This window comes from Palaemon carinicauda, chromosome 17 (assembly GCF_036898095.1).
Source record: "Palaemon carinicauda isolate YSFRI2023 chromosome 17, ASM3689809v2, whole genome shotgun sequence".
Classification (NCBI taxonomy): domain Eukaryota; kingdom Metazoa; phylum Arthropoda; class Malacostraca; order Decapoda; family Palaemonidae; genus Palaemon; species Palaemon carinicauda.
The window spans coordinates 61,352,046-61,376,950 of NC_090741.1; the positions used below are offsets into that span (position 1 = coordinate 61,352,046).

Genomic DNA, 24,905 nt, shown 5'->3' on the forward strand with positions numbered 1-24,905 from the left:
CTCCTCCAGCTTCAACGTAATCTATCATTGGGAGTTACCAGAATTTCTAGACCCTTCAACAAAAAGTAGGAAAGGAGTTGGAGAAGGACGCCCTGCAGAAGGTCAACTCTTTATTGTGAAAAAGTCATCTGGAGGCTAGAGACCGGTCATCGATGTTTGCTCAGAACAGATTCATTCATCAGATCACATTCAGGATTTTCATGAGGGTGTTTCGAGTTGGTATTGTCCTAGGCTCAAGACGACGGAATCTGGTTGCTTCACTACCTGGACGACTGATTGATTCTTGTAGAATCAAGAGAAAGCATGTTAGCACTTCGAGACCGACTTCTCTACTGGGGATCATGATAAGTTGAGAGGTCTTATTTTCATCCCTACTCAGAAACTGGTTTACTTGAAGATGGAGTTTGATACCATTCAAGGAGAGGTAGCTCTCCCCTTTCTGCGTCAGTCATATCTGCCAGCTCATCATTGACAGAGACTCCTTGGCCATCTGACATCTCTGGAACAGTTAGTTACTCGGAGGCAGACTTCACCTGCGGTCTCTTCTATGGAAGATGAAGTTATCATGGTCTCAACATGCAGATGATCCTCTAGCCTTGGCTATCAGAAAGAGTTCCAAGAAAATGGTGGCTGGAGGAGACGAACCTTCGAAGGGGAAGTCGGCTCTCAATTTCTCCTTCAGAGTTTCATCTGTTTACAGTTGTATCGAAGGAAGGATGGGGAGTTCACCTAGGTCATCATGAGGTATAATGAACTTGGTTAGAGCAAGATCGACAAGTTCCCATCAACATTTTGGAGTTGAGTGACAGAAATTTTGTAACGGCCTTGAGCAACATGCTCCCAATCTATTGCTCAACAGTACCGGTTCTAACAGCAGCGTTCGTAGGCATGTTTCAGCACCCATGGGTCGACCTTGACGCCTACGTTTTTCCGAAGTTTGACCTGCTATGAAGGGTTCTGTACGTAGTCTGAACATCTCCGAACATGCACACTATTTTCATAGCACAAAAGCGACACCCTGATCTGCTACTTCTTTTGACAGACACCCAGATCTAATGCTGCTGCTTTTGACAAGGCCCTCAAAGAGAATTATCTTACTGACCTGCTCTTCTTTTGACAGATACCCAGATCTGCTGCTACTTCTTTTGACAGACACTCCGAGAGAACTTTCTTAACCCTCTACGTCAACCGCAAGTCAGGATTTATCATGAGGTAGTGAAGTCCCTACAGCACGCGTGATTATCCAGCATCTCGTCTCGGATAGGCTTTTTTGGATACCTACATAAATCCTCAACAGCAATCTACCTCTTCTATGGTTATTGTCTCAGAGCTTCTGTTCCACTAATTGCACTTATTGTTTTACTTGCATAGAAGAAACTCTGCTCCCTTTCAGCAGTAAAAGGATATCACTCGGCCTTGAGCCAACTCTTTTAGACTTAGGAGTAGACATCCTTCTTCAGAAGAACTCTCGATGCTCATACGGAGCTTTGAGCATTCCGGACCTCCAGTTGAAGCGAATTTTGGGTTCACTTAAAGGGGGCATCTTATAAACCATTAATGCAAGCCTTGAACAAAGATCTTCCGTTGAAAACGGTGTTCCTGCTCACATTAGCCTCAGCTAAGCGGGTCCATAAACTATATTGACACTTTCAACAATACCCATCAAGGGAGTGGAGTGATGTTCCTTTCAGTTGCATCCCAGCGACTGTGGCTAAAACTCGTAATATATTGTCTCCCAATCTGTGATTATTATCTTTTTAGGTTTAAAGGCTTCATGAGGTAACTGAGAAGCCTGACCAGTTATTACTCTGTCCAGTAAGGGCATTGAGAGCCTAAGAGAAACGTACCGTGTCTGCCACCTGCGGCATATTTTTATCAGCACAGGAAGGAATAAAAAGAAAATCATGAAAAACTCCATTTCCTTCTGGCTAGGGGAAGTTTCATCCCCATCTGAGAGTGGGGTAGGGGTAGGAGTTAAAGTCCATGATGTTACAGGCATTAGTGCCTCATTGGCCTTTAACCACAACTCTGTGGCACTCATTCTACAAGCAGGTATCTGGACACAACACACTACCTTTAGTCCTTTACCTGCGGGATGCAACTCACAGGTACATGAACACCTTCACTTTGGGATCCATGTTAGCTATTCAGCTGGTGGTTTAGCTACTTCAGCTCCTCTTACAGGACAAGTAATTCAGGTCGAGTGCCAAGATTATGAGTAAGTATGCGATGAAACTATGAGTAACTGGCATTTTTATTCCTTGCCATCTTTCCCTCTCTTGGGGCACAGCTTCGGAGGGCTTGCTACCTGGACTCGACCTGAATTGAAGGCAAGATCACAATAGCTTTCAGCTACCTTGTGTGTAAACAGAGGGAGTTTACCCAACACTTCTTACAAGGGGCGAGTGTGATTTATCCAGGCAAGCCTTTTACTCCATAAATTGATCTTCATCAGTTTGAGACAAGTCTTTTTACTTTTGCCAATTTTACAACACAGAATGCTATCTCAAGCTTAACTGCTTTGAGGCGAGGGGTTCTGTTCCTCCTTAGACATGCTTATAGTTCACGAGGTGTAAAGAACCCGACTCTTTAGCATTATATAGTCTCGAGTTCTTGGGTAGAATTTCAGCTAGTTGGAATGGGATTTGTATTTGTGTAGGAACAAATGAAAATATTTTATAAAGTAATTTGTAGTATACAAACAGTCCTTTACTTTAATAAGAGTATGAATTTGTCGAAACTGGAAACTGCCGTCTAAACTATTAACGGGGTACAGTAGGGTCCCGAATTATGCGAGAATTTGGTCGATTAATGACCTCGTGTAAATGGAAAATCGCGAATTTCGAAACACACAACTAACAGAAATAATTCCATTGTGGCCATGGCAACCAGCAATTTGCCTATTCAAATGTGTTTACTACCCATTTCCAATACTTTCTTTGTACTATACTGTATTTCTTTATAATATCAAATTGTTTTTGTAAATAAATAAAACATTTAATATACTTTAAAGTTCTAATAACTTGAAAAATTGTTAAAATTATAACCAGGATAGGTGTAAACACCATATATTTCCCGTTACAACACAACCCAAAATACAGACAAATTTTAATGTTTGTCATATCTATTGTATAATACAACTGGTGAATAGCAAAACCATCACTCTATAGACTAGCTTGTTGTATGATTGAAAATCCAGAATTATCAAAATAAAGGCGATTTTATATCATGCGTTTCCTAAACACGCTAAAAAGCAGAATAGAAAACGACAACCAATGTTTTGTTTACGTTTAACTCTGATCACAACGAAGAAACAGACGCATTTATACATGTGTTTTTGAATTGACAGCAATTTTACCAAGTATAGATTATATGTTGAATTTGTTATTACCAATGTTCTAATTATTTTTTATTAGAACTTTCAAATAAATGAAATGAATGCCATTTATGAAATGTTTTTCTTTATGATGCCGCCTGAAACGGAAACCTTCCATTTGTTTACGCTCCATCTTCGATCATAATAAACAAACGAATGCATTAAACACACATGATCTAAGTCATAACTAATGATATTACAAACATTTAGTAAACATTATGTTATTACAAATATTTTACTTACCGTATCCATATAAATTCCTAAATTCGTAGCAAAGCTGGAAATTTTTTTTTCCTTATGCGTTTAATCCACAATAGCAAACTGCCGCTAATGACAGAGTGATAACTTACGATAATTCTAAACTGTTACGAAAGATAATTGTCCTTTCTATATCCAAAATACTTTTCCTAACTTCAGTTATAAGTCAACTTGTACCCACCTCAATTATGGATCCATATGCAAAAAAGGTAAAGAAGAAAGTACTAGGCCTATTTTTAAAGTCACCGAACAATTAGGTTACCGCTATAACGTTCGATGAGAGAGAGAGAGAGAGAGAGAGAGAGAGAGAGAGAGAGAGAGAGAGAGAGAGAGAGAGAGAGAGAGAGAGAGAGAGAGAGAGAGAGAGGGATGGTTTTAAAGTACTAAACAATAAATATGATAGGTTATAACACATTGGTGTTTATGTAATATTAACTGTATAGATGGTTTGAATAAGTTAAGAAATGGTGTAAACAATTCTTTGTTATTGTATTCGCGCGGAAGCTAGACATCAGCTGATGTGATCACAGCCTAAAGTAAAACAAAAATAAGTTAGCAATACTCGATTTTTAAAACACACCCGAAATTTTACAACATAAGTACATGTTTTATTATAGCGCAATTGACATTTAAAGAGTAAAAATTTTCTGGAATAGAATGGTGTTTCCTAAAAAATAGTGGTTTGCGGACGAAATCGGTTACCGTATTTTAAGCTATGATTGAAATGGATGTATACACGGTATAATTTTTTCGTTTTGTAATTAATTGACACTTCAAGAAAACCGATTTTGGTTTCTTCATCTATTTGAGAGAGAGAGAGAGAGAGAGAGAGAGAGAGAGAGAGAGAGAGAGAGGAGAGAGAGAGAGAGAGAGAGAGAGAGAGAGAGAGAGAGAGAGAGAGAGAGAGATATTATGACGCAGAAGGTTACAGACCTAGAACAGGGGAGGATGAAGGTGGGGGGAGTTATGAGATAGGCTGGGTGGACTCGCAGGGGAGACGGTAGGAGACGGGGGAAGGGGGGATTTGGTTGCCAGTGGCTAAAAATAGATTCTGAAAGACAGTAAAGGGAAAAAACGAATCCCATCGAATAAACAGAATAAGGAAAGGGAATAAGATCCAGAGGAATAATAGATATAATGGAATGAAAATGACTAGATGGTGTTAGTTGTGATAAGAATAATTTAGATATTTGAAATAAGAGTGTCTGAGGAGGTATAGAAGGAATTCGTGATAAATATAGAGGAATATCAAAGGATACAGTTAGTTTGCATTAAAGGGTTTGTTATCGTTTATCGGCAGTGAATAGCCTAAACTTCGGTAACGAGTCGTCAATATTTTGTCATATTTTAAACAGTATACATTTGATTTGCAAACATGTATAGAAGGAATTCGTGATAAATATAGAGGAATATCAAAGGATACAGTTAGTTTGCATTAAAGGGTTTGTTATCGTTTATCGGCAGTGAATAGCCTAAACTTCGGTAACGAGTCGTCAATATTTTGTCATATTTTAAACAGTATACATTTGATTTGCAAACATTGGTTTTGTAGAGTAGACGGTAAAATAAAATCTAGAGAGAGAGAGAGAGAGAGAGAGATTTCTGCCATCAAATCTCTCTCTCTCTCTCTCTCTCTCTCTCTCTCTCTCTCTCTCTCTCTCTCTCTAGATTTTATTTTACCGTCTACTCTACAAAACCAATGTTTGCAAATCAAATGTATAGCCTACTGTTTAAAATATGACAAAATATTGACGACTCGTTACCGAAGTTTAGGCTATTCACTGCCGATAAACGAACCCAGTCTACTCGTGAAAACCTTGAACGCCCAGAGGGAAAAATAAGGCTTTTAAATATACTGTACTAAACAAAAATAATGCTTTAATATACCATCATTAACACTACCATTACAATTATCGTAAGGTTGGAGAAAGATAAAGATTGCCGAGAACGTAACCACATTTCTGTTTACATTTTGTCAGCTGGACTCGCACAGTTAACAGTTGATTTCATTGTTGATGTGGAATTTTATCCTTAAATAGGCTATTCATTATGAAATTATGTTAATGAAATGTAATGTTAATATTGTTTTGTAACATTTATTATAAATCACCGTATTTAGGGCTACCAATATACTTAAAAAGACTATAGATTTGATACATTTTGTAGTACTTGACTCGCGAACTTTGAACAGCCTCGTGGATACAGAAAATTTATTTTTGAAAAATAGCGATCGTGGAAAAGGGGAATCGTGTAATTCGAACACGCTTAATTCGGGACCCTACTGTAATTGTAATTACCGATTGGTGGAGGGTGCGCCCTGTCCACTCACCAGGTAGAGCAAGCCTATCTACAAGACTTGTGGAGTGGTTGAAGCAGGCAGTAATTTAAATATACAGTAAATGATTGTCCTTTAATAGAATTGTAATTACATGGAAGTCCCTATGGCCAAACTCGCAAAGACGAGAGACCAGAAATATTTTCAACGTTTAACAGTTGCCATACTGAAAAAGCATGGAGCCAAAATAGGAAAGGTTAAGTGGTAAGAAAGCCTAGTTAATTTAGTTTAGGGAAACTACTTGAAGCCATATTATGAATGGCCTCTTAAGCAATTCCTCCTTGAAGACTGCCAATCAACAATATTCACCAAAAAAAAAAAAAAAAAAAAAATTCAAACTAACTTATTTACCTTCATTTTTACCACAAAAACTATCAAAGTTCCTTTAAGGATAGGGTTAAGAACACTGGAATCACAATAAATCTCGCGGTTAAGATAGCAGTAAGGCCACAATAGTCCATGAAATATTGTTTGGTTAGGGTCCAAATTAGTAGCGCAAGGGTATTACTGACCATTGAAATGGCAAGTAAAAAAATTGTTTTAAAAATTTATTTACTCGATCAAAATCATTCCCTTGGGGGTAAAAAGACAGCAATGTGGATTGATGACTAAGGGTTTCCCAAAATGTTTCTTTAGGAACAATTCTAAGAACAAGCTACTTAAGAATAATCATAGGTAAGTACAAGAATCTAAAGGGTTTCAAACTGCAATCATTAACTATAATAATCATCTACAACTGGCACTGTCCTCAAAGTTCCTATACTGCCTCCTTTCACCTGCCAGATACCAATGCATTCTGCCTATTACTTCATATAATTTATTTTTTCTATCTTACCATCTAGTTATCCAACTTCCTTAACCTACTGTTGCCCCAGATACTATCTTTAGCAATAAACCTTTCATTCTAGACAAACCCTACGCGAGAGTAGAAATGTGAATTGGTGGTGCCACTGAATATAAAATAATAGTAATAATAATCATAGCAACCAAGTGAAAATCTCTACTTACCTAACTCCTACATAAGAATCAGGACGTGTGAACCTGAATGTTAGGTCTTCAGCTAAAATATCTGGTGGCAATCCAGCACCATTGAATCTTACAACTTCAACTGAAAAATCAAGTGAATTCATTACTTGATACATTAATAGATGAGGGCATTTATAAAAAATAACTTTTCTATTACACTCTTTGCTCAACACCTCTGAGATGCAGCCTTACATATCTAGAACTGACAATTAACAATAAAAAAAAAATACAATAAAACTAATTAGTGTTCCTACATGGTACTCTGAAATTAGCACTGGACTAAAGATTTTTTGTAATAAAAACAGCATCATTATGTTGAGAACAAAGTTCTAATAAAATTTATTCTCATTTCCATGTTCCCTGATGTTCATATTGCTGCTTTTCTAGAAGCTCGATTTAGTCAACATCTATACGTCAAACTTCAAAAAAGATTTCCATTTCCTTTCCTTTCAAATTCTGTTGTCACAGTTTAATTAAGATGTATTCTAGATTGTTTACCTATTGCTCATCAAGGAAATATCTTCTACTGTACTTGTTAACAATTACTGCAAGTGTTCAAGTGAACTGCCTCTCGGAGATCATGATCCACATTCTCCTTGTGTATCGTGTTGAGGTAAATAAGTATTGTGATTTAAATAATCGCTCGGGAGTGTACTCTCACGGGGCCTTCTTGTGAAAAATATGTTTCTACTGTTACTAATCAAGTTAAAAGTTCCAATTGCAAAATGAAATTTGATTTTAGTTGTGGGGGAAACCCCAGAAAGACCAAGTTTGTTGTACATAGCCAGCATAACGACGACACAACACCACCTTTAGTCAAGTCACATATCAGCTAATTTTCGATACTGATGAACTTCAAATGCTCTAAATATTGCAAGCTTCCTTTATTAGAATTAAGATCCTCTCTTAAAAGTAATAAATTTCATGTTACCCGTCCAACTGTCAAATCTAACTTAACTTTTCAAGTTGAGTCTAGTGTTAATAGTGTTTCTTTCAGTAAATATTCTGAAAAGTTTGCTGGGCAGTAAAGATTTGAAAGCTCACGCAGAGCCTTGAATTCTTCTATTACTTTAGACCCAATTTGTTAAACCCTTGCATTCCAGCAATCCTAGTCACACTTATTACATAACTAGATTGTGAGTTGGTTGACTAAAGAGATGATGTTTGTAGGTAATTAAATAGAAAATGTTCTTAAATCACTTAACTTTGCATATTCTATATTAGGGGCAATTTCTCGTCTCTTAAAAGAGAAATTTTCAGAACACAAGGATTTGAATTTAAGCGTAAATTACCTGTCCTGCTTAGAAAAATCTTTCAGTTTCTGTCCTCCCAAGTTACTATCAAACTATGTGTGTTATGCAATTGAAAAAATGACCAACTATGTACCTCTATGGTGCGGTCAGTCAGGCAAAAAAAACGGGCATTAATTTCTTCCCCTAATTTGGAGGCTGTGTGGTATAAATTGATGAGAGTGGTTGTTCAGGTGGAGAGCAGACCTCAAACTGATGTTTTGCAGTCTGATTCTAGAAATACTAAAGTTTCCACAATTATATCAAATACTTCAATCTCAGAATTATCAACAAGGAGTCTTTCTAATATAGCAAAAGCTCAGTTGTTACAGCTAGACATTGTGAACCTTCTATAGAAGGATATAATAAGAGAGATCATATTTGTAGTCCCCAAAAGCTAATTGCAGGCCAGTTCTAGATGTCTTGGCCCTCACCAAGTTCACATGGAAACAATCTCAACAGGTCTGGAGATAATCAAGAATAATTATTTGATATTTTTAAGACCTCTCGGATGCATATTTTCAATATTTCGATTTGTTTCAATTCAAGGAATTGCCTTAGTTTTGTTGTGAATTTTGGACTCAGATTGACCCCTCAGGTATTAACCAGAATGATGGCTACAATCTTGAGATAGTTAAAGGATTCATTGAAAAGGATTCGAGTTCAACAAGTATGGTTACGGTTGTTAGATCAGTAGGGGGCGTTTTGGTTTTGACCCGGAGGGTTCTATATATGGGAATGATAATAGCAACAGTTCCTTTTCAGGTTTTTCCTTCGGGGAAGTGTTAAAATTAGTAGAATTTATAGGTTTATCATTTAGACATTCTAGAAAGCAATGCTTTGATTAACTAGAAAATGACTAAAAAGAATTTATACCTTTTTCATATCACAATCCACTATTGTCTGCAATGTCAATGGCTCTAAGTGTTTTTTTTACAGCAGATCTTCAAGCCTGCTACATTGCTTCCTATGGACAAGCCCTTCAATTGTTCAGAAATTTGACTCTCTGGTCTCACAAAACCACTTCATAACAATATAAAAATGCTTATAACTAGAAAACCAACAAATATTTAACTTTCAGATTTGGGGTTTAATCTTTTCAACAGATATAAAGTTCTAGTCCACTTTGATCATTAGGTCCAAGCTCTATGTTCTGAAATGCTTTTAACTTGTATAGGGGCTTAGAATAAAATGAGTATACATTTCCCTTATAGCTAAATACCATTTTAAACCTTTTTCCTCTACCAACATAATCTTGAACTCATAAAACGCTAGTGATGACTGTACAATTCTTAATCAAAGATTATTCAACACCAAACTTGCCTTTTTGATATGCTCCCCAAAATAATACTTTGATCAGTTATTTTGAATAAAAATTTCCCAATGATGGGCAACAAACACCATAATCTTTTGGCCACCTAGAGTCCCCTTCATGGTGCAATCTACCCAGTACTAAAAGCTATTTGCGTAGCCTCTTCGCACAAGTTGTCCATACTACAATTTTCATCCATCACTCAAAATTCAAGCCATGCATACCAAGTCTTGCAAATATCAAACAATTTTATAATAATGTTATCTTCATCATGACTATGACTTGAGGACAATAGCTTGACACAAAGCGACAAAAGATTTTGGGAAAAATAATTTTGTACACTATACCTAATGGTGCAGTATATCCATAAAGGTGCTTACCTATATGTTTGATAACGAATGGAATTGCAAGAATCACTTCTAAAATGAAGAAGATCTGCTGGTAATTAACTGATGATAGGGACACATTTAGGCTGCAACGCGCTGTACTTTCATCGACACAATAATCTTTTACAAGACTTCCCAGTATAATCAGAAAAACATTTCCTGAAAGATAAAATTTATGATTATTATGATTGAAAATTAAAATGAAGTTATAAATATTGTACTAATATTATGGCTCAATTGTAAACTACAATCATGGTGTATATACCGTCCATATGGCCTCTCTTCACTAATATAACTGACTCTCTTAACCCTGGTTTCCATATACCTTGATCCTTGACACTTTTCCCCAATTGATATTGATCACATTTTGAATATTGTGCATTTCTAAACTTTATAAGGATGCAACTAGCACTATGAAACACCAGATAAAGGTAAATAATGTAATTAATATTTAATTAGTTTTAATGAAGAAGCTAGGTTTATAAAATTTTCAATAACAAATATAGAAAAATATTTACATGTAGAATAATGAATAAGATTACAGAACATAACTTTGACACCAATAAATTTAAATAAATCCCATAGTCAATTTTTCCATAATACTTTTTAAGTTGCCTCACCTCCACTGAGGATATAAAATGTTATTCTGTGAAGATGGCGGGTACCGTTGTAGAAATCATGATAGCCAAGAATCCGAGAGTTTTTGTGCTCTGCCTTCACGTACCAGGTTATGATCTGGAAAAAAAAAAAAAAAAAACGGTACAAGTTATGCTTAAAAATAATTTCTAGCTCTCATAATTTTCAGATGATCTACTTGGTATTTACCAAATAGATCATCTAAACCCATTTTTTTATTGCAGTAGATTCACAGTCTAAGAATAAAATACTTGACAGTTCAAATTTTCCTTGAACCCAGCCATTTTCAACCAACATTCACCAAGGCAAACAACCTATTGGTGACTGCAGCTACTTTTAGATACTGTATTATTAAAACGAGGGGCACAATGAAAGAAATCGATATTCTACAGCAATCATTAACATGTCCATAATGTTAGTTTTCTTACTTGATACTGCCAAAAGTAAGGATTTCTTTCAAACTATACATCTCCCTTTTCTTTTCTTTTATCAAAAGAAGAGAGCAATTTTCTATTCGAATCCTGAGAAAAATCCTTTAAAAGTTAATTAAAGCTTTGGAAGGCTTAACCCTAAAGAAAGTGACATCCTTTTTTATTGAGGGAATAAAATTAAAAGTTCTAAACCACTGAAAAACAGAGCACAAGGAGGATTCCAAAACTTGGAAGTAAAAGGAATAAGACAGTAATTAAACAGTGCAATGAGCTGAGGATTCTCAACCTCCCCAGAGTGAATGTGAGAAGAGGTGTCTTGAAGGATGTCATAAGGCTACCTAAGAAAAAAGACGACCACAACTGATCAGACTGAAATACAAAGATGCTAATTTGGGGCAGAGAGGAAAGCAATTGGAATAAAGTCCATTCCTAAGATTGAAAATGTGTCTTGTATGTGTGGCGTTGATATGCCAAGATTCCATCTTGGTGTTTCTCTGCATAATTCATTGCCATTAAACATTATCAACCAACATTCAAAAATAAATAAAAAAAGAAAGGATAAGTTTGACAACTGAAAGTGCAACTTAATTTTTATTCGGGAGTAGCTAAAACAATTTTCCCATAACGATTTAGGAAATTAACTCGGTGCATTCCACACATTCATAAATACACATACAGACTCATTCTTAAAGGGTTACAATGAAAATTATTGAAGAATTTATAAACAATATCATCATAAATTAATAATTCACAATCATAATTAGAAATATTGCCAAATTGTGGGTGGCGGGAGGAGGAGGGGTTACTGCTTGGAGAGATAATTTCCTTCCATGAGAACTGTCAGAGTTCTCTTTCTTGAACTACGTTCACTACTGTATGAATCACTGATTCACTTAATTCACGCTTTCTGGACACTTTTTTTTAACATTTTCACATTCATTTTTGACAAGCGACATATCTAGAAATTATTGTTTTTTCCTTTCTTCAAAATGGTGTGAAACTGTGACATAGCATTATCGGTAAATAGATGCACAGCTCATCCTGAGGTTTGGACACAAATTGAGTTCACCAGGATGCAATCACACATCCTTGCACTTCTCCGTTTATTTTGGAATAAGAAAAAAGAAACCATTAACTTCCAAAAATTTGAGAAGCCGTATGAGTACGTCAATACTTTTATAGGCTGCCGAGTGGGAGTGTCTTAAACCAGACAGCCTGTCAGTAGTTATAGCTACTGTACATCATTAAGTTTTAATGGTTTTGCCCAAGTCATACTACTAATGGAAAAGGGTTTGTATTCCTGTAGGAACAAACTAGACAAAGGAAAGCAAAGATGAAAGTAAATTTACCCACTAGAAGTTCATGCAGTATCACAAGGCCAATCCAGCATTGTATAATTCTAGAAACCCTTACCTATAAACAACAATTTAGTTTTGAATGCATTCTAATTGTAATTCACCACTCCTTACTTACCATTGTAAGAGCCCAGATAATGACATGCAAGTACTGAAGTACAGAGAACGAATCTGTCGTTCTTCCTTCTTCACGGTATAAGACAGGGACCAGAAATCCTGCAGCTGGTAACACAATCTAGAACAATTACAGGTAAAACTAATAAATGAAAATAAATTTTGTTGTCGGTTTAACAATCCAATCAAATTTAATCTTCAAATAATGACCATTATATATATATATATATATATATATATATATATATATATATATATATATATATATATATATATATATATATATATATATACCAAATACCTCTGCATAAATCTTAAATAACATTTTCTATGAAAAAGTATAAAGTTGTATCCTTGACATTCAAATTGCGAGGGATTTCATGTCCTCAAGTATTAACACCAAATCAATCTTTAGTTATAAAACACTCATAAATTTTCCATGGCAATACCACCAAACCATACAAAGAAAAATGATCGACTTCGCAATTACCAGTAAGAGTAGTTTCCCATAAAGAGCTGGCACAACAGGCAAAGGATAATGATTCTGTTCTTGTCCGATGACCAACGGCTCCTGGTCTCCCGTTGCAGTATTAATGCTGACTTCTCCTCCTCCACCTCCCCCAATGCTAACATTACTCTGGAAAAAAAATGGAATTATGATAGTAAAATTTCACTACTCACCTGATACTTAGATTGCTTAACTTTGCAAGCATAATATTCAATAGGAACATCTTAGCCTAGATATAATAAATGTATATCGAAGGGAAAACTCACTGGCGTAGGCTACTTCTAAAGCCACATGCGGCCCGGTCGGGTAGGCTAACCACATGACGCTACAATAGCCTTACTAATACTCAAACATTAATAAACTTAAATAAACATAATTAATCATTGTATGAGATGTCTAGAGGTAAATAGACAAGACTACAATTAGTATGAGGAACTAATTGGAAGCTCTCGGAGGTAGCGACACCAAAATGGTTGCCAGGGGAGAAGCATCAGACGACACTGTAGCTACCCATCCAGACTAAAATTAACAATGTTATAAAAATTTTGTGTCGCTACCTCAACTCGTCAAAATTGATAATTGCAATACTTAATTTGGGAGTAAAAGTCTCTAGGAGCTCCGACATCGTCACTAAACACAAAATAAAGTTCTGAACACAAGAAAGCATGTTGACTATCACGGTGCTAAGAAAGGAATGATAGGAGAGCGTGGGTAGTGGTAGGGGTGGGGGGCAGTAGTCGGATGTAGAACGGCACCTCGTAGTAACGGGGGATGTTGAGGAAGGAGAAGACTAATTGGTAAGGGACCTCTGATAGTGGTTTTAACACGCCCCAGTTACTATACCGACAGTATATAAGGGTGAGCGAGCTGTGTATATGCCTGGAATTTCATGCAACTTTTTTCTCTGGTATATTTAGAAGTAGTTATACCTTAGAAATGGTACTATAAGGAGCATTTCACGGAGCGACACAGGTTGAGCCCAGAATTAGATTTTTCCTTTGTCAAAATCCCCTTTTTATTCCTTGTAATTGACTTATGCCTCTAGTACATTAATGTGACATCTGGCAGTAAATGGCAAGACACTAATCTCTTGTGCTTCAGTCTCTTTGTCTTTTTAGTCTTGAAGTTATAACTATTTTGTATCATCTTAATACCACCAGTCAGTGGGAAGGAGGGTGAGGATGTATATCAACATCAAGCAAGTATAGAATTAAAGTTTTATTTATTTTTATGAACCTCCCCTAATGTTCATATTGCCAATTCCCACACAATAATAGATGTGGGACACAAGGGAAATAGATAGGAAAAATAGCTCAACCTAGTACAGTACAAAATATACCCAATTCTAGACATGGCTTTCTAGAAAATTGGTAACAAAACTCTTGCAAAACACATTTCTGGGCTCAACCTGTGTCGCTCCGTGAAATGCTCCTTAAAGCACCATTTCAATGGTATAAATACTGCTAAAAATACCAGAGAAAAAAGTTGCATGGAATGCTAGCAATATATCCACTCGCTCACCCCTAAAGGGTGTCGGTATTAAAACTTGGGCGAGTGATACCACTACCAGAGATCCCTTTCCAATTAGACTTCTCCCTCCTCAAAATCCCCCGTTACTATGAGGGGTCGTTCACTACAGCTACTGGGCCCCCCACCACCACCACTACCTAACCTTCTCCCATCATTCCTTGTTAGCACCTGTGAACGTTAAATAATGTTACTACAGATTGTATAAAAAAATTAGAAATACTCAATTCTAGATTGTTTCCAAATAAAAACTTACTCTAAATTCTAACAATATAAACCCCAAATCAAGTATTTAAATTTATCATTTGTAAAATCCAAGAGGAAAATTAAACTAACTGGACTCAAAATATTATTAGATTGCATCATTAGCCACCACTATAGGACCTAGAGGAAAACCGACTCCGTATTTGCAAAGATAGATTCCAGCAAAAATTAAGAGATGTATTTGCACTTCTATATTATGAACTTCAACCTTCAAGGCCTTCAAAAGATTTGGATCCAATTCTTTGCGAGTTTCTGTTACCAAGTGCTTAATCAGAAATTACACTTTTGACATTTTTATTCATTGGATGGAGAGGGACCCTAAGACTGCGAAATAAATTAGGTACACTTACTTTACTATTCATAGTTTTAACTAAATAAAACAGAATGGCTCTTGCATGACAAAGGAATACTGTATATCCTTTGATGTATTGCTCCAAATCATTTCTAAATGCAAAATGTGAACAATCTGTGATAAACCTTTAGCCTTGAAGTCATACTTTGCTCTGAATGAATGATTTGAGGTTTTCTGGCATTCTGACATCGAAGGTCATTGACGCTGCTCTGAAGGAAAGCAAGAGATAAAACTAGCTTTTGTTCCTACATCTAACCTTACGAGAAAGTGCTTGCAGTTCACTTCTGCGATGGACAGAAACCAGCGCCAAAAGCAAAACTTTTAGCTGTGAAATCTTCAAGCAAAAGATTTTCTAACAGTTCAAATTTCAAACCTTTTAAATTCCACATCTACATTCCATACAGTACAATCTATAAATACATCAGCAATAATTCCTGAAATGGGTAGATCTAATCTCAAATGCCTTAGCATAGAATTAAGCATGGATTTACCTCCCTTAATAGATGCTTAACAAAAAATGAAAAGATCAGTACAGTAAGTTTTTTTTATTTTTTTTTTTTTGATGGAAATGGAGGTATAGGGAACGAAAAGGAGGGGGAGACCAAAGCGAAGGTGGATGAACTGTATCAAGGATGACCTTCGATCAAAGGGATTAACCGGTGATGAAGTGTGGGACAGAGGTAGATGAAGAACGCTGGCCAGAAACATCGACCCCACATAGAAGTGGGAAAGAATGCAGACAAAGAAGGAGAAGTACAGCGACACGGGTCTCTCCTTACTCCCCCCTTCCTTGCTACCCTTTTTCCTGTATCCCATCCTTTTTCCTATATTTTCATAAATAAAAAATTCTACTACACTTGATACAGAATATTGGTACACAACCTAGAGGCCTGTAAAAGCCCTTGTTTCTGAGGATACAGTGGAAGTCTCCATGCAGTTAGATGTAGCATGGGAAGGTTTGGGTAAATCTGCTTTGAAAGTGGTTGTTTGAGTAGAAGGGTTTTGCACAGCAACCTCAGAATTGCTGACAACAGGGGCATCCGATCTGTGAGTAATTCCTTTTGCAGCCAGAATGTGGCTACTAAAATCCTCCTCCTGATTGTATTAATCCTGAACTTGTTTATTACCTGTTGAATCATGGCAAGCGGTGGAAATTAGTAAAGTTCTAAATGTGACCAATCTTCTAATGAGACATCTACCTTCAATGCTAGGATATGAAACAGGTGAACAAAACACTTTTATCTTTTAGTTCAGTGACGTCGCAAACATGTCTAATTTTGGTCACCCCCACCATTTCCAAATTCCTTGACATACTGATGGATGAAAAGACCACTAGTTTGGAAGAACCTAGCTTTTCCAACTTAACTTAGCTGCTAAGATGTTCAATTTACAAGGACTAAACTAAGGAAGAAAACTTATCCCTGTTAAATTTGGCCAAGTTAACAGAGCCATAAAATTTAAACAATCTGGAGGAGGAGTAGTTACTTGGAGCATGACAACACAAAGACTGAAGAGACAAAGAGACTATGGCACACTTCAGATTTGCTTCTTGCCACTTACCGCTAGATGTTGCTTTGTACTTTACTAAAAGCATGAGCCAATTGGAAGGAAAGAAAATGGGAACTTATTTAAATCATAAAGGTATATGTCTATAAATTCGAGCTTATAAACTGATTACCTTCTAGCTCCATCTATCATTATTTCCTAAGTAGTGATAAACTATTAGCCAAACTTCATAGATTATCATAGAGTTCACCAAAAGGATTATATCTTAACAAGAACCAAAAGCCAGAGCAAGATAAAATACAGCCATGGGCTAATAGGACTTGAAAAAAAATGCTTCACTGCAAATAATTTTTAGGCTGATTATTATCCATAAAAAGTAACTCTGCGTGTTGGATTATGAAACTTAAAATGAGTTATTCAACCTCCAGCCACTTCCAGGGCAAGGGAAATGGGGGAAGGTCAAATGGCTATACAGAATTTGTAAGAGCCCTCTAATATTAAGAAAAAAAAAAATGTTGAAATTTCCAAAGGCGGGAGTTTGAAGTTAGAATACAGTATTCAAGAGTTTACCTAAAGTTAGCCAAATTTCCTAAATAAATGAACCTAACTGAGGTAGCATGTTAAAGCAGTCATACCAATACTGTACCTTTTGGTACCAGAAATAGAAATGCTGAGTAAAGATTCAAACAGTAAAATGTTTATCCAGGTTTACCAAAGGTCAAAGGAATAATCCTTGTCAGTCTCCTTCAATGGTGGTCCATTTCTAGCCAACAATCAATACACATGGTCAAAAGATGACCGAGTAGCATCTTGTGTCCATCAACCAGTACAACATACATTATTTGGGAAAGACATTGTGGAAAAGTGTGGCATCAATATTTGCATACTGCAGTTGCATTTAAACTTACGGTAAGATGGAGAGGGACAAATGGATGGCAATGCTATTTAAATTTAAAGAGTTGCATCTTGACAAAACTCAGCCAATGAGACTGGCAAAAATTGCTGGACCATTCATTTAATTTTGCAAACACTTGGCAGATTGCATACCTTAATTTTGAAAGGTTAAAGGGTGTGGTAAATTAATAGTTGAAGAGTCTACTCTCTTTTTATCTTTGCAGCCATTTAGGTGACAAAACGGATTTTGAGCGAAGCGAAAAATCTATTTTTGGGTGAGATAGCCATGGCGTCCTGATGGAAGGTTCCTTTTTGGTAGCTTCCTTGGGTATAAGACTACTAAGATATTCCCAGAGAATTTAACCACAGGTTATCACAGAATTCTAACTTCTGGAGCGAGTTTCTCAAAGGTTTCCCTTTAAGACATCGTAATACAACAGGGGACGCGCATGTCTGAACGCGCCACATAGCTATCTTCACCCCGAACAGAGTTAATGCTTCGGTGTGTAAGGACTGAGAATAGCTGGGAGCCGTTCCACAGCTAATCTCACTCGTGGCTACTACTGATACTCGAGACGTAAACAAACGGACGCCATTGCTCTAATGACGTCACGCCCGTCTTCATCCTGAAGCCAGTTGCTGCCCATCACCATGATACAGTAGCACAGGGCGGGAACAAAACTGGACGAAGTAGTAGGGAGGGTCCATCAGGACGCCATGGCTATCTCACCCAAAAATAGATTTTTCGCTTCGCTCAAAATCCGTTTTTTGGGCTCAAGCCATGGCGTCCTGATGGAAGAGTACCAGAGAATCAATGTATCGTGGTAGATTTTCCCCTAGTATTAAGTGCCTAGGCATTGACAAAACAGCAAAGTAATCTTAGATAAAGAACCATAGGGACGAAGTATCCTGCCCCCCTTGGCAGTGAAGTTCCCATGGGCTATGCCGACGTCAAAGTGGTATTGAAGGGCTATTCATCCTGAGAGAAGAACTTGAAGAACTTAGAGATGAAGCTGAATGTTTGGTATTTGTATAGGAATATTCTGAAATTAGACCAGTGGTGGTTGGACACTGTGTATAGAGTTCATCTCTTGGGTATCAGAAGTAAGTATTCGTGTAGGAACCTTACTTAGTCAGGGTGAATATAATTTAGGATTAGACATCTTAAATTCTTCATAACCATAAGAAAGGAGGAATAAATAAAACTATGACAGGTATGTATTTCATAGTAAGTAGGAGCTGATAGAGATGCACAAGTAATAAAATAGAAATTTTATTTCACAGATGCAGAAATTAAATAATTTACAGCAAAAAGTAAAGTTCATTTACAGTAATAATAATGTACATAGAAATAAAGGCTTGCTCTTGAATCTGAAAAGGAATTTCAGGATATTAGTAGGTACTCGTTCTCGAGGAACGCAAGTCTTTAATTAAAACACATCATGCTCAAGGCATGCGGCACTTGTGTGACACTATGACATTTCACCTGGGATAAGAACAGTTATAAAAGCACTAAGTGTTTTTTGACATCACTATGAATCGCTCGAGGGTCAACATAGGCACCCGAAGAGTTAGAGTCCCAAGTAACTCACTGTTCTACGCAGAGTTAGGTGCAGGTTTCACAACACTACCTGCGGCTACCACAAAATGTTTGACTTCGTGCACTTGTTTCGCATAGTGTTTAAAGAAAACTCGCGAGGACTTCCAGCCCGTGAAGTTTTTAAGGCTTTCAAAGTCCATGCTCTGAAAGAAATTCAGAGAAGATGCCACTTTTCTAGGATCATGACCAGCGGGTGTACTGTTCGGATCCGCTCTGCGAATGAAGTAGGTGATTTTCGCTCTTAATTGTTTCAGTGACAGGTCGCTGCCCGATGTTTCTCCTTTGAAGAGTTGGCCTCCACCAAAGTTCGAAGTTCTGCGAAGATAGACCTTGAGGCTCTCTACTGGACATAGAGAGACATCCTCCTTCAGGGGGCATATTCTCCAAGGGCCCCATCTTTTGGTGGGTAATTCATTTTTAGCGAGAAACGTCGGATCAGGGGAGAGGGTCACTTCTCCTGAATCGGTAAACAGGATGTGTCCTTCTTCTCTTGATAATGCCACTATTTCGCTGACTCGAGCTCCCGAAGCGAGAGCAAATAAAAATATAACTTTCTGAGTCAGATCCTTGAGGGGGCATGAATCGTTGTCCAAGTTGGAGGCAAAATGGAGTACCTTGTCTAGTGACCAGGAGATCGGTTTCGGTGGGGGTGCTGGACGTAGGCGAGCACATGCTTTTGGTAGTTTGTTGAAGATGTCGTTGGACAGATCAATTTGGAAAGCATATAGAATTGGTCTAGTCAAGGCCGATTTGCAGGTTGAAATCGTATTGGCTGCTAATCCTTGTCCATGAAGGTGAATAAAGAAGGACATACAGAAATCAATCGTGATTTCTTTAGGATTTTTTGTCTTGACAAAGGAGACCCATTTCCTCCAGGATGATTCATATTGCCGTCTCGTGGATTCGGTCTTGTATTCCTCTAGGAAGTCTAGACTTTTCTTCGAGATCCCAAACCTCTTCTTTGCGGCAAGGGAGAGAAAATCATGAGATGAAGGTCCTTGATTTTCGATGATGAAGCGAAGACAGTCGACTTCTGTACTTGTTGAGAGAGAACTGGGCCCGGGAGAGGGATCAGCTTGGGCTGCAGCTCCAGGACCAGGGGGTACCAGTTGCTCCGGGGCCACTTGGGAGCCACTAGGGCCGCTGTCCCTTTGAAGGTTCTCAGTTTGGAGAGGACTTTCAACAGAAGGTTGGTGGGAGGGAACAGGTAGATCTTGGACCATCTGTTCCAGTCCAGTGACATGGCATCCACTGCTTCTGCTTTGGGGTCCTCGTACGGGGCTACGTACAGAGGAAGTTGATTGTTGTCGCTCGTTGCAAAGAGATCTATCTGAAGTTCTGGGACTTGGTGAGAGATGAAGGAGAACGATCTTGCGTCTAGAGACCATTCCGACTCTATCGGGTTTGTCCGGGATAAAGCATCCGCTGTCACGTTGCGGAATCCTTGTAGGTGAACTGCAGACAGGTGCCACTTCTTCTTCTCTGCCAGACGGAAGATTGGGAGAAGCACCTGATTTATCTGGGGCGATCTTGAGCCTTGGCGATTGAGACAACGAACTACCACCGAGTTGTCTAGGGTTAGACGGATGTGGATCGAGGGCGGCGGGGATAACTTCTTCAGTGTTAGAAGGACCGCCATGGCCTCCAAGATGTTTATGTGGAACGTCTTGAATAGTGGAGACCAGGTACCTTGAACCTGTTTCTGGTGGGAGTGACCTCCCCAACCTTCCAGTGAGGCATCCGTGTGGATGTTGAGTGATGGAGGAGGGTGTTGGAGAGGAATGGACCTTTTCAGGGCCTTTTCTTCCGACCACGGCTTTAGGAGGCGTCGCAGTCTGTTTGGAAGCCGTCTCTTGAGGTCTCTTCGAGCGATAGATGCCGAGCGTCTCCAGACTCCCGCGGCATCCTTTAGCTGTGCACGAAGCACTGGGTTTGTCACTGAGGCGAATTGTAGAGAGCCTAGAACTCGTTCCTGCTGTCGTCTTGAAATGCGTTTGGATTTCAGTAGTCGCTTGACAGACCCTGCTATTTCCTTCCTTTTCTTCTGGGGGATGGAAAGGCGGTGTGACTGAAGATTCCAGTGGATTCCCAACCACTGAAACTTCTGAGCTGGAGAGAGGCGAGATTTTTTCTCGTTGATCTTGAATCCCAGGTGTTCTAGGTACTGGGTAACTTCGTTGCAAGACTTTGCACACTCTTCGGGCGATGGAGCCCAGACTAGCCAGTCGTCGAGGTAGGCCATCACCTGGACGTTTCTTAGGCGGAGTTGTTGTACTATGGCATCCGCCAGTTTTGTGAAGATCCGAGGGGCCACGTTGAGGCCGAAGGGCATGGCCCGGAAGGCGTAGCTTTTCCTTTGGAGTCGAAATCCTAGGTAGGAGGAAGCGTGATGGTTCATTGGAACGTGCCAGTAGGCATCCGCCAGGTCTATAGAGACCGTATAGGAACCTTGAGGCAGAAGGGTCCTTATTTGTTGAAGCGTCAGCATCTTGAATTTGTTGTTCGCTATGAACTTGTTGAGGGGGGATAAGTCCAGAATGACTCTGAGTTTGTCTGAGTCCTTCTTGGGAACACAAAACAGTCTCCCTTGGAACCTGGTGGACTTTACCTTCCTTATCACCTTCTTGTTCAAGAGGTCTAGAACATATTCTTCCAGAAGGGGGTTGATTGTTGGAAGAATTGCTGGAAGATTGGGGGTGGTTGAGTCCAACTCCAGCCTAGACCCTTCTTGACAATGCTGTGCGCCCAGGGATCGAAGGTCCAACGATCCTGGAATTGGCGGAGTCTTCCTCCCACCGGAAGCACTTCATTGCTTCTGGTGTCCCGAGGACTTGCTGCCTCGGCCGCTAGCTCCCTTTCCTCCTCTACCTCTGGAGGGACGGCGAGATGCGTCTTTGCTTGCACCCCTGAATGAGCCTCTACCTTTGGCACGAAAGGTAGTTGATTGTTGCTCAAAGGCAGGGGTGAAGACCGGTGACTGTGACAACACCGGTTGGGGGACCAATTGAAAGGTCTGTTGTGGTTGGGCAACCACTTGGGAGGTAGCGGGTCCCGGAAACTGACGTCTTTGCTGACGTTGCTGGGGTTTTGGCTTTTGGGGTTTCCTCTTAGGCTGAGGTCCGTCGTCCTGAGAGGGTTTCCTTTTCCTGGACATGCCCCACTTGTGGAGAAGGTTCCTATTCTCCGTGGCGGCTCTGTCAGTGATTTCCTTCACAAGGTCAGAAGGAAAGAGGTGCTTTCCCCAGATGTTGGAGGAAATCAGCCTCCGGGGTTCGTGTTTCACGGTGGCACCGGCAAACACGAATTCACGACAGGCTCTTCGAGCCTTTATGAAGTGGTACAAGTCCTTCATTACAGTCAATAAGTGGGATTTGGAGAGTACCATGTAGTGGTCTGGTACTCTAGTGTCACAGGCCATAACTTCAAGTTGGACTTGATGAGAAAGAGATGCCGCAAGCCTCTCCTTCGTGTCTTGTTCCCGACGAAGGAGGTGATCGTTGAGCTTAGGGAGGTCTTCATTAAACTGACGTCCGGCGACGTCAGGATCGAGCCTTCCCACGACGAAAGTATGTTGAACATCTTTCCAGTGTCGAGTGTCAGGGGGGGTCACTATGGAGAAGGGTCTGCACTCCTCCAATGCAGGGCAGGGTTTCCCTTCGTCCGCCGCTTTAAGGCATGCAGCTAAGGCCTTTTCCAAGAATGGAAGAACCGCAGTTTCAGGTGCAACGTAAGTAGGGTGCTTCTTGCTCAATGCCGGAAGCTTAGAGCAGGTAAAGCCTCTACTCTTGAATGCGGAGGCTAGCATAGCCTGGGCCTTTGCGAGATCGAACACTATCTCTTCCTTAGGTTCGGTCTCTTCCTTCGAGGCAGGTTCGGAACGAAGCCGGACGTAACAGTCCGGGTAGGCCTCAAAGTTTGGGAAGAACTCCACATCTTCCAAAGGGACCGTGCCGATCTTATCACTGACAAAGATCCTGCCGGTCGCAATAACCATATGCTCTGCATACCTCCACGGGTTGGCATGAGAGCAAGCGGGGAGATCCTTGACCGAAATCTTCTTCGGCTCTCTGGATCCTACCATCGACCTGATGGACTCCTGGTTCTCCTTCAGCCTGTCGTCCATGACGGCTCTAATCAGTCGGATCAATTCTTGAGTGGAAGAAGAAGGATCCGGAGTCGAGGAGGTAGACGGAAGAGACATTTCCGTCGGTGTAGGAGTAGGAGGGGGGATGGACGGGGGAGCGACCTCTTGCTCCGACTCGGCGTATTCCACCTTGTCTTCGTCATCTTCGGCTCCTTGAGCCATAAGCGTTTTCTCCGTGTCTTCCGAGACATCCGAAATCTGTTCGTCATCTTCGGAATCCAAACGACACTCGTGCATGGACTGAGCCATGACTACATCAGGTTCCACCGTAATTTGGACAGTGGGGATCACGTCTTTGGGTACCACTGAGTCAGGGGAGGCCTTAGGGAACAACAGTGACCTCAGTTCTTCGGTGGCCAGGTACGGTCCGGTAGCATTTTTCTGGAAGCCACGCACCCACTTGCGCAGCTTTTCACGAGAAATGTCTCTAATCTCCGCTGAGGGAGGATTATGGAAGGCCTCAACTAGGTGAGCCTGACAGACCGTACAGTTCAGTGGATTCCAAAACTTCAAATCCCCTTTCTTGTCTGCACAAGGGGCGTGAGTCCTGCAAGCCGTATGCCCGTAAAACTGCGGGCGTTTCACAGCGCAGAAGGCGAAATCACACTTCATCTGCTCCTCCTGTGGAAGAAAGAGAAAATGAGTATGGGGGAGTCATAAGAATGGCTCTTAAACTAAGTTAATATTAATTATTAATTTTAACTTAATGAAAGGTGTGATGCATAGAGAATGAAAATAGTAAAGGAGAACATGCTCCATGCATCTCGCCCGGCTGGTTACCATAAGCTTGGTCCCTGGATAATCCGAGTGACCGAGGGCACCGGATATAATTCCTTAGAGCTCCAAGTATTTTGGAATTCCGTGGAAAATCCAAGGGCAAGATTGGGGCCGAAATCATTCGGTTCCAAGTTAAGGGCCAGAAGGCCTCTTTTAAAAGGTAACTGCTTCTGGCAACCAGCCGTGCTAAGATGCACATAGCATGCTGGAATTAGAAGAATGCAAAGAGACAGCATGATCACTAACAGAGCAGTACTAGGTACTGATCTTAATAGTAGAAACAGTCTATCTGTTTGCGATATAGGGCTATCATTGTCCTATGATAGCTACAGGAAGGGGGTGCAAGTATTCTTGACGCCTCCGGGGCATCCGGCAAGCCGCCGGCATGCCGGAGCTCGCTCCAGCATAGATTCTGGCATTAGGACAGACAATGTTCAAAGTCAGTCAAATACCAGGATGGCGGCCGCCGGCACAACGGCGGCACGCCGGCAGGGAGCGGCGGCTCCGGTAGTCGGAGGATGCCGGATTGGTGACTGGGATAAGGATGGTTAAAGCTGTACCGGGTTGCCGGCAGTATATGCCGGCACTCCGGCGGCCGACCGGCCAGCGGACGACAAGCTAGGAGGAGGAGAGCCGCCGGTAGTAGCCGGCGGCAGCCGGCAGTCCCTCGGTACACGGGGGCTGGCGGCAAGGTTAGGAAGAGTCACCAAGTAGGAGGCAGGTATTGCCGACAGTAGAGGCGGCAAGAGACCGGCACCCGGATAGGGAGAGAGACAGGGGGGAGGGGGGAAGGGATGCAGGAAGTACCATCAGGA

The 24,905-nt window shown here is 40.0% G+C and overlaps 1 protein-coding gene across 1 annotated transcript in view; it reads right to left on the reverse strand.

Moving 5' to 3' along the window:
• The window catches only part of LOC137656814 (transmembrane protein 192-like), a 45,816-nt gene that overhangs the window by 8,478 nt on the left and 12,433 nt on the right, over positions 1-24,905 (reverse strand). Inside the window, exons 2-6 of the mRNA XM_068391124.1 lie at positions 13,009-13,155; positions 12,523-12,639; positions 10,603-10,717; positions 9,977-10,141; positions 6,978-7,077 (exon numbers count right to left, since the gene is read on the reverse strand). Of these exons, the coding sequence (XP_068247225.1) occupies positions 6,978-7,077; positions 9,977-10,141; positions 10,603-10,717; positions 12,523-12,639; positions 13,009-13,155 (644 nt within the window). The remainder of the gene's footprint in view (positions 1-6,977; positions 7,078-9,976; positions 10,142-10,602; positions 10,718-12,522; positions 12,640-13,008; positions 13,156-24,905) is intronic.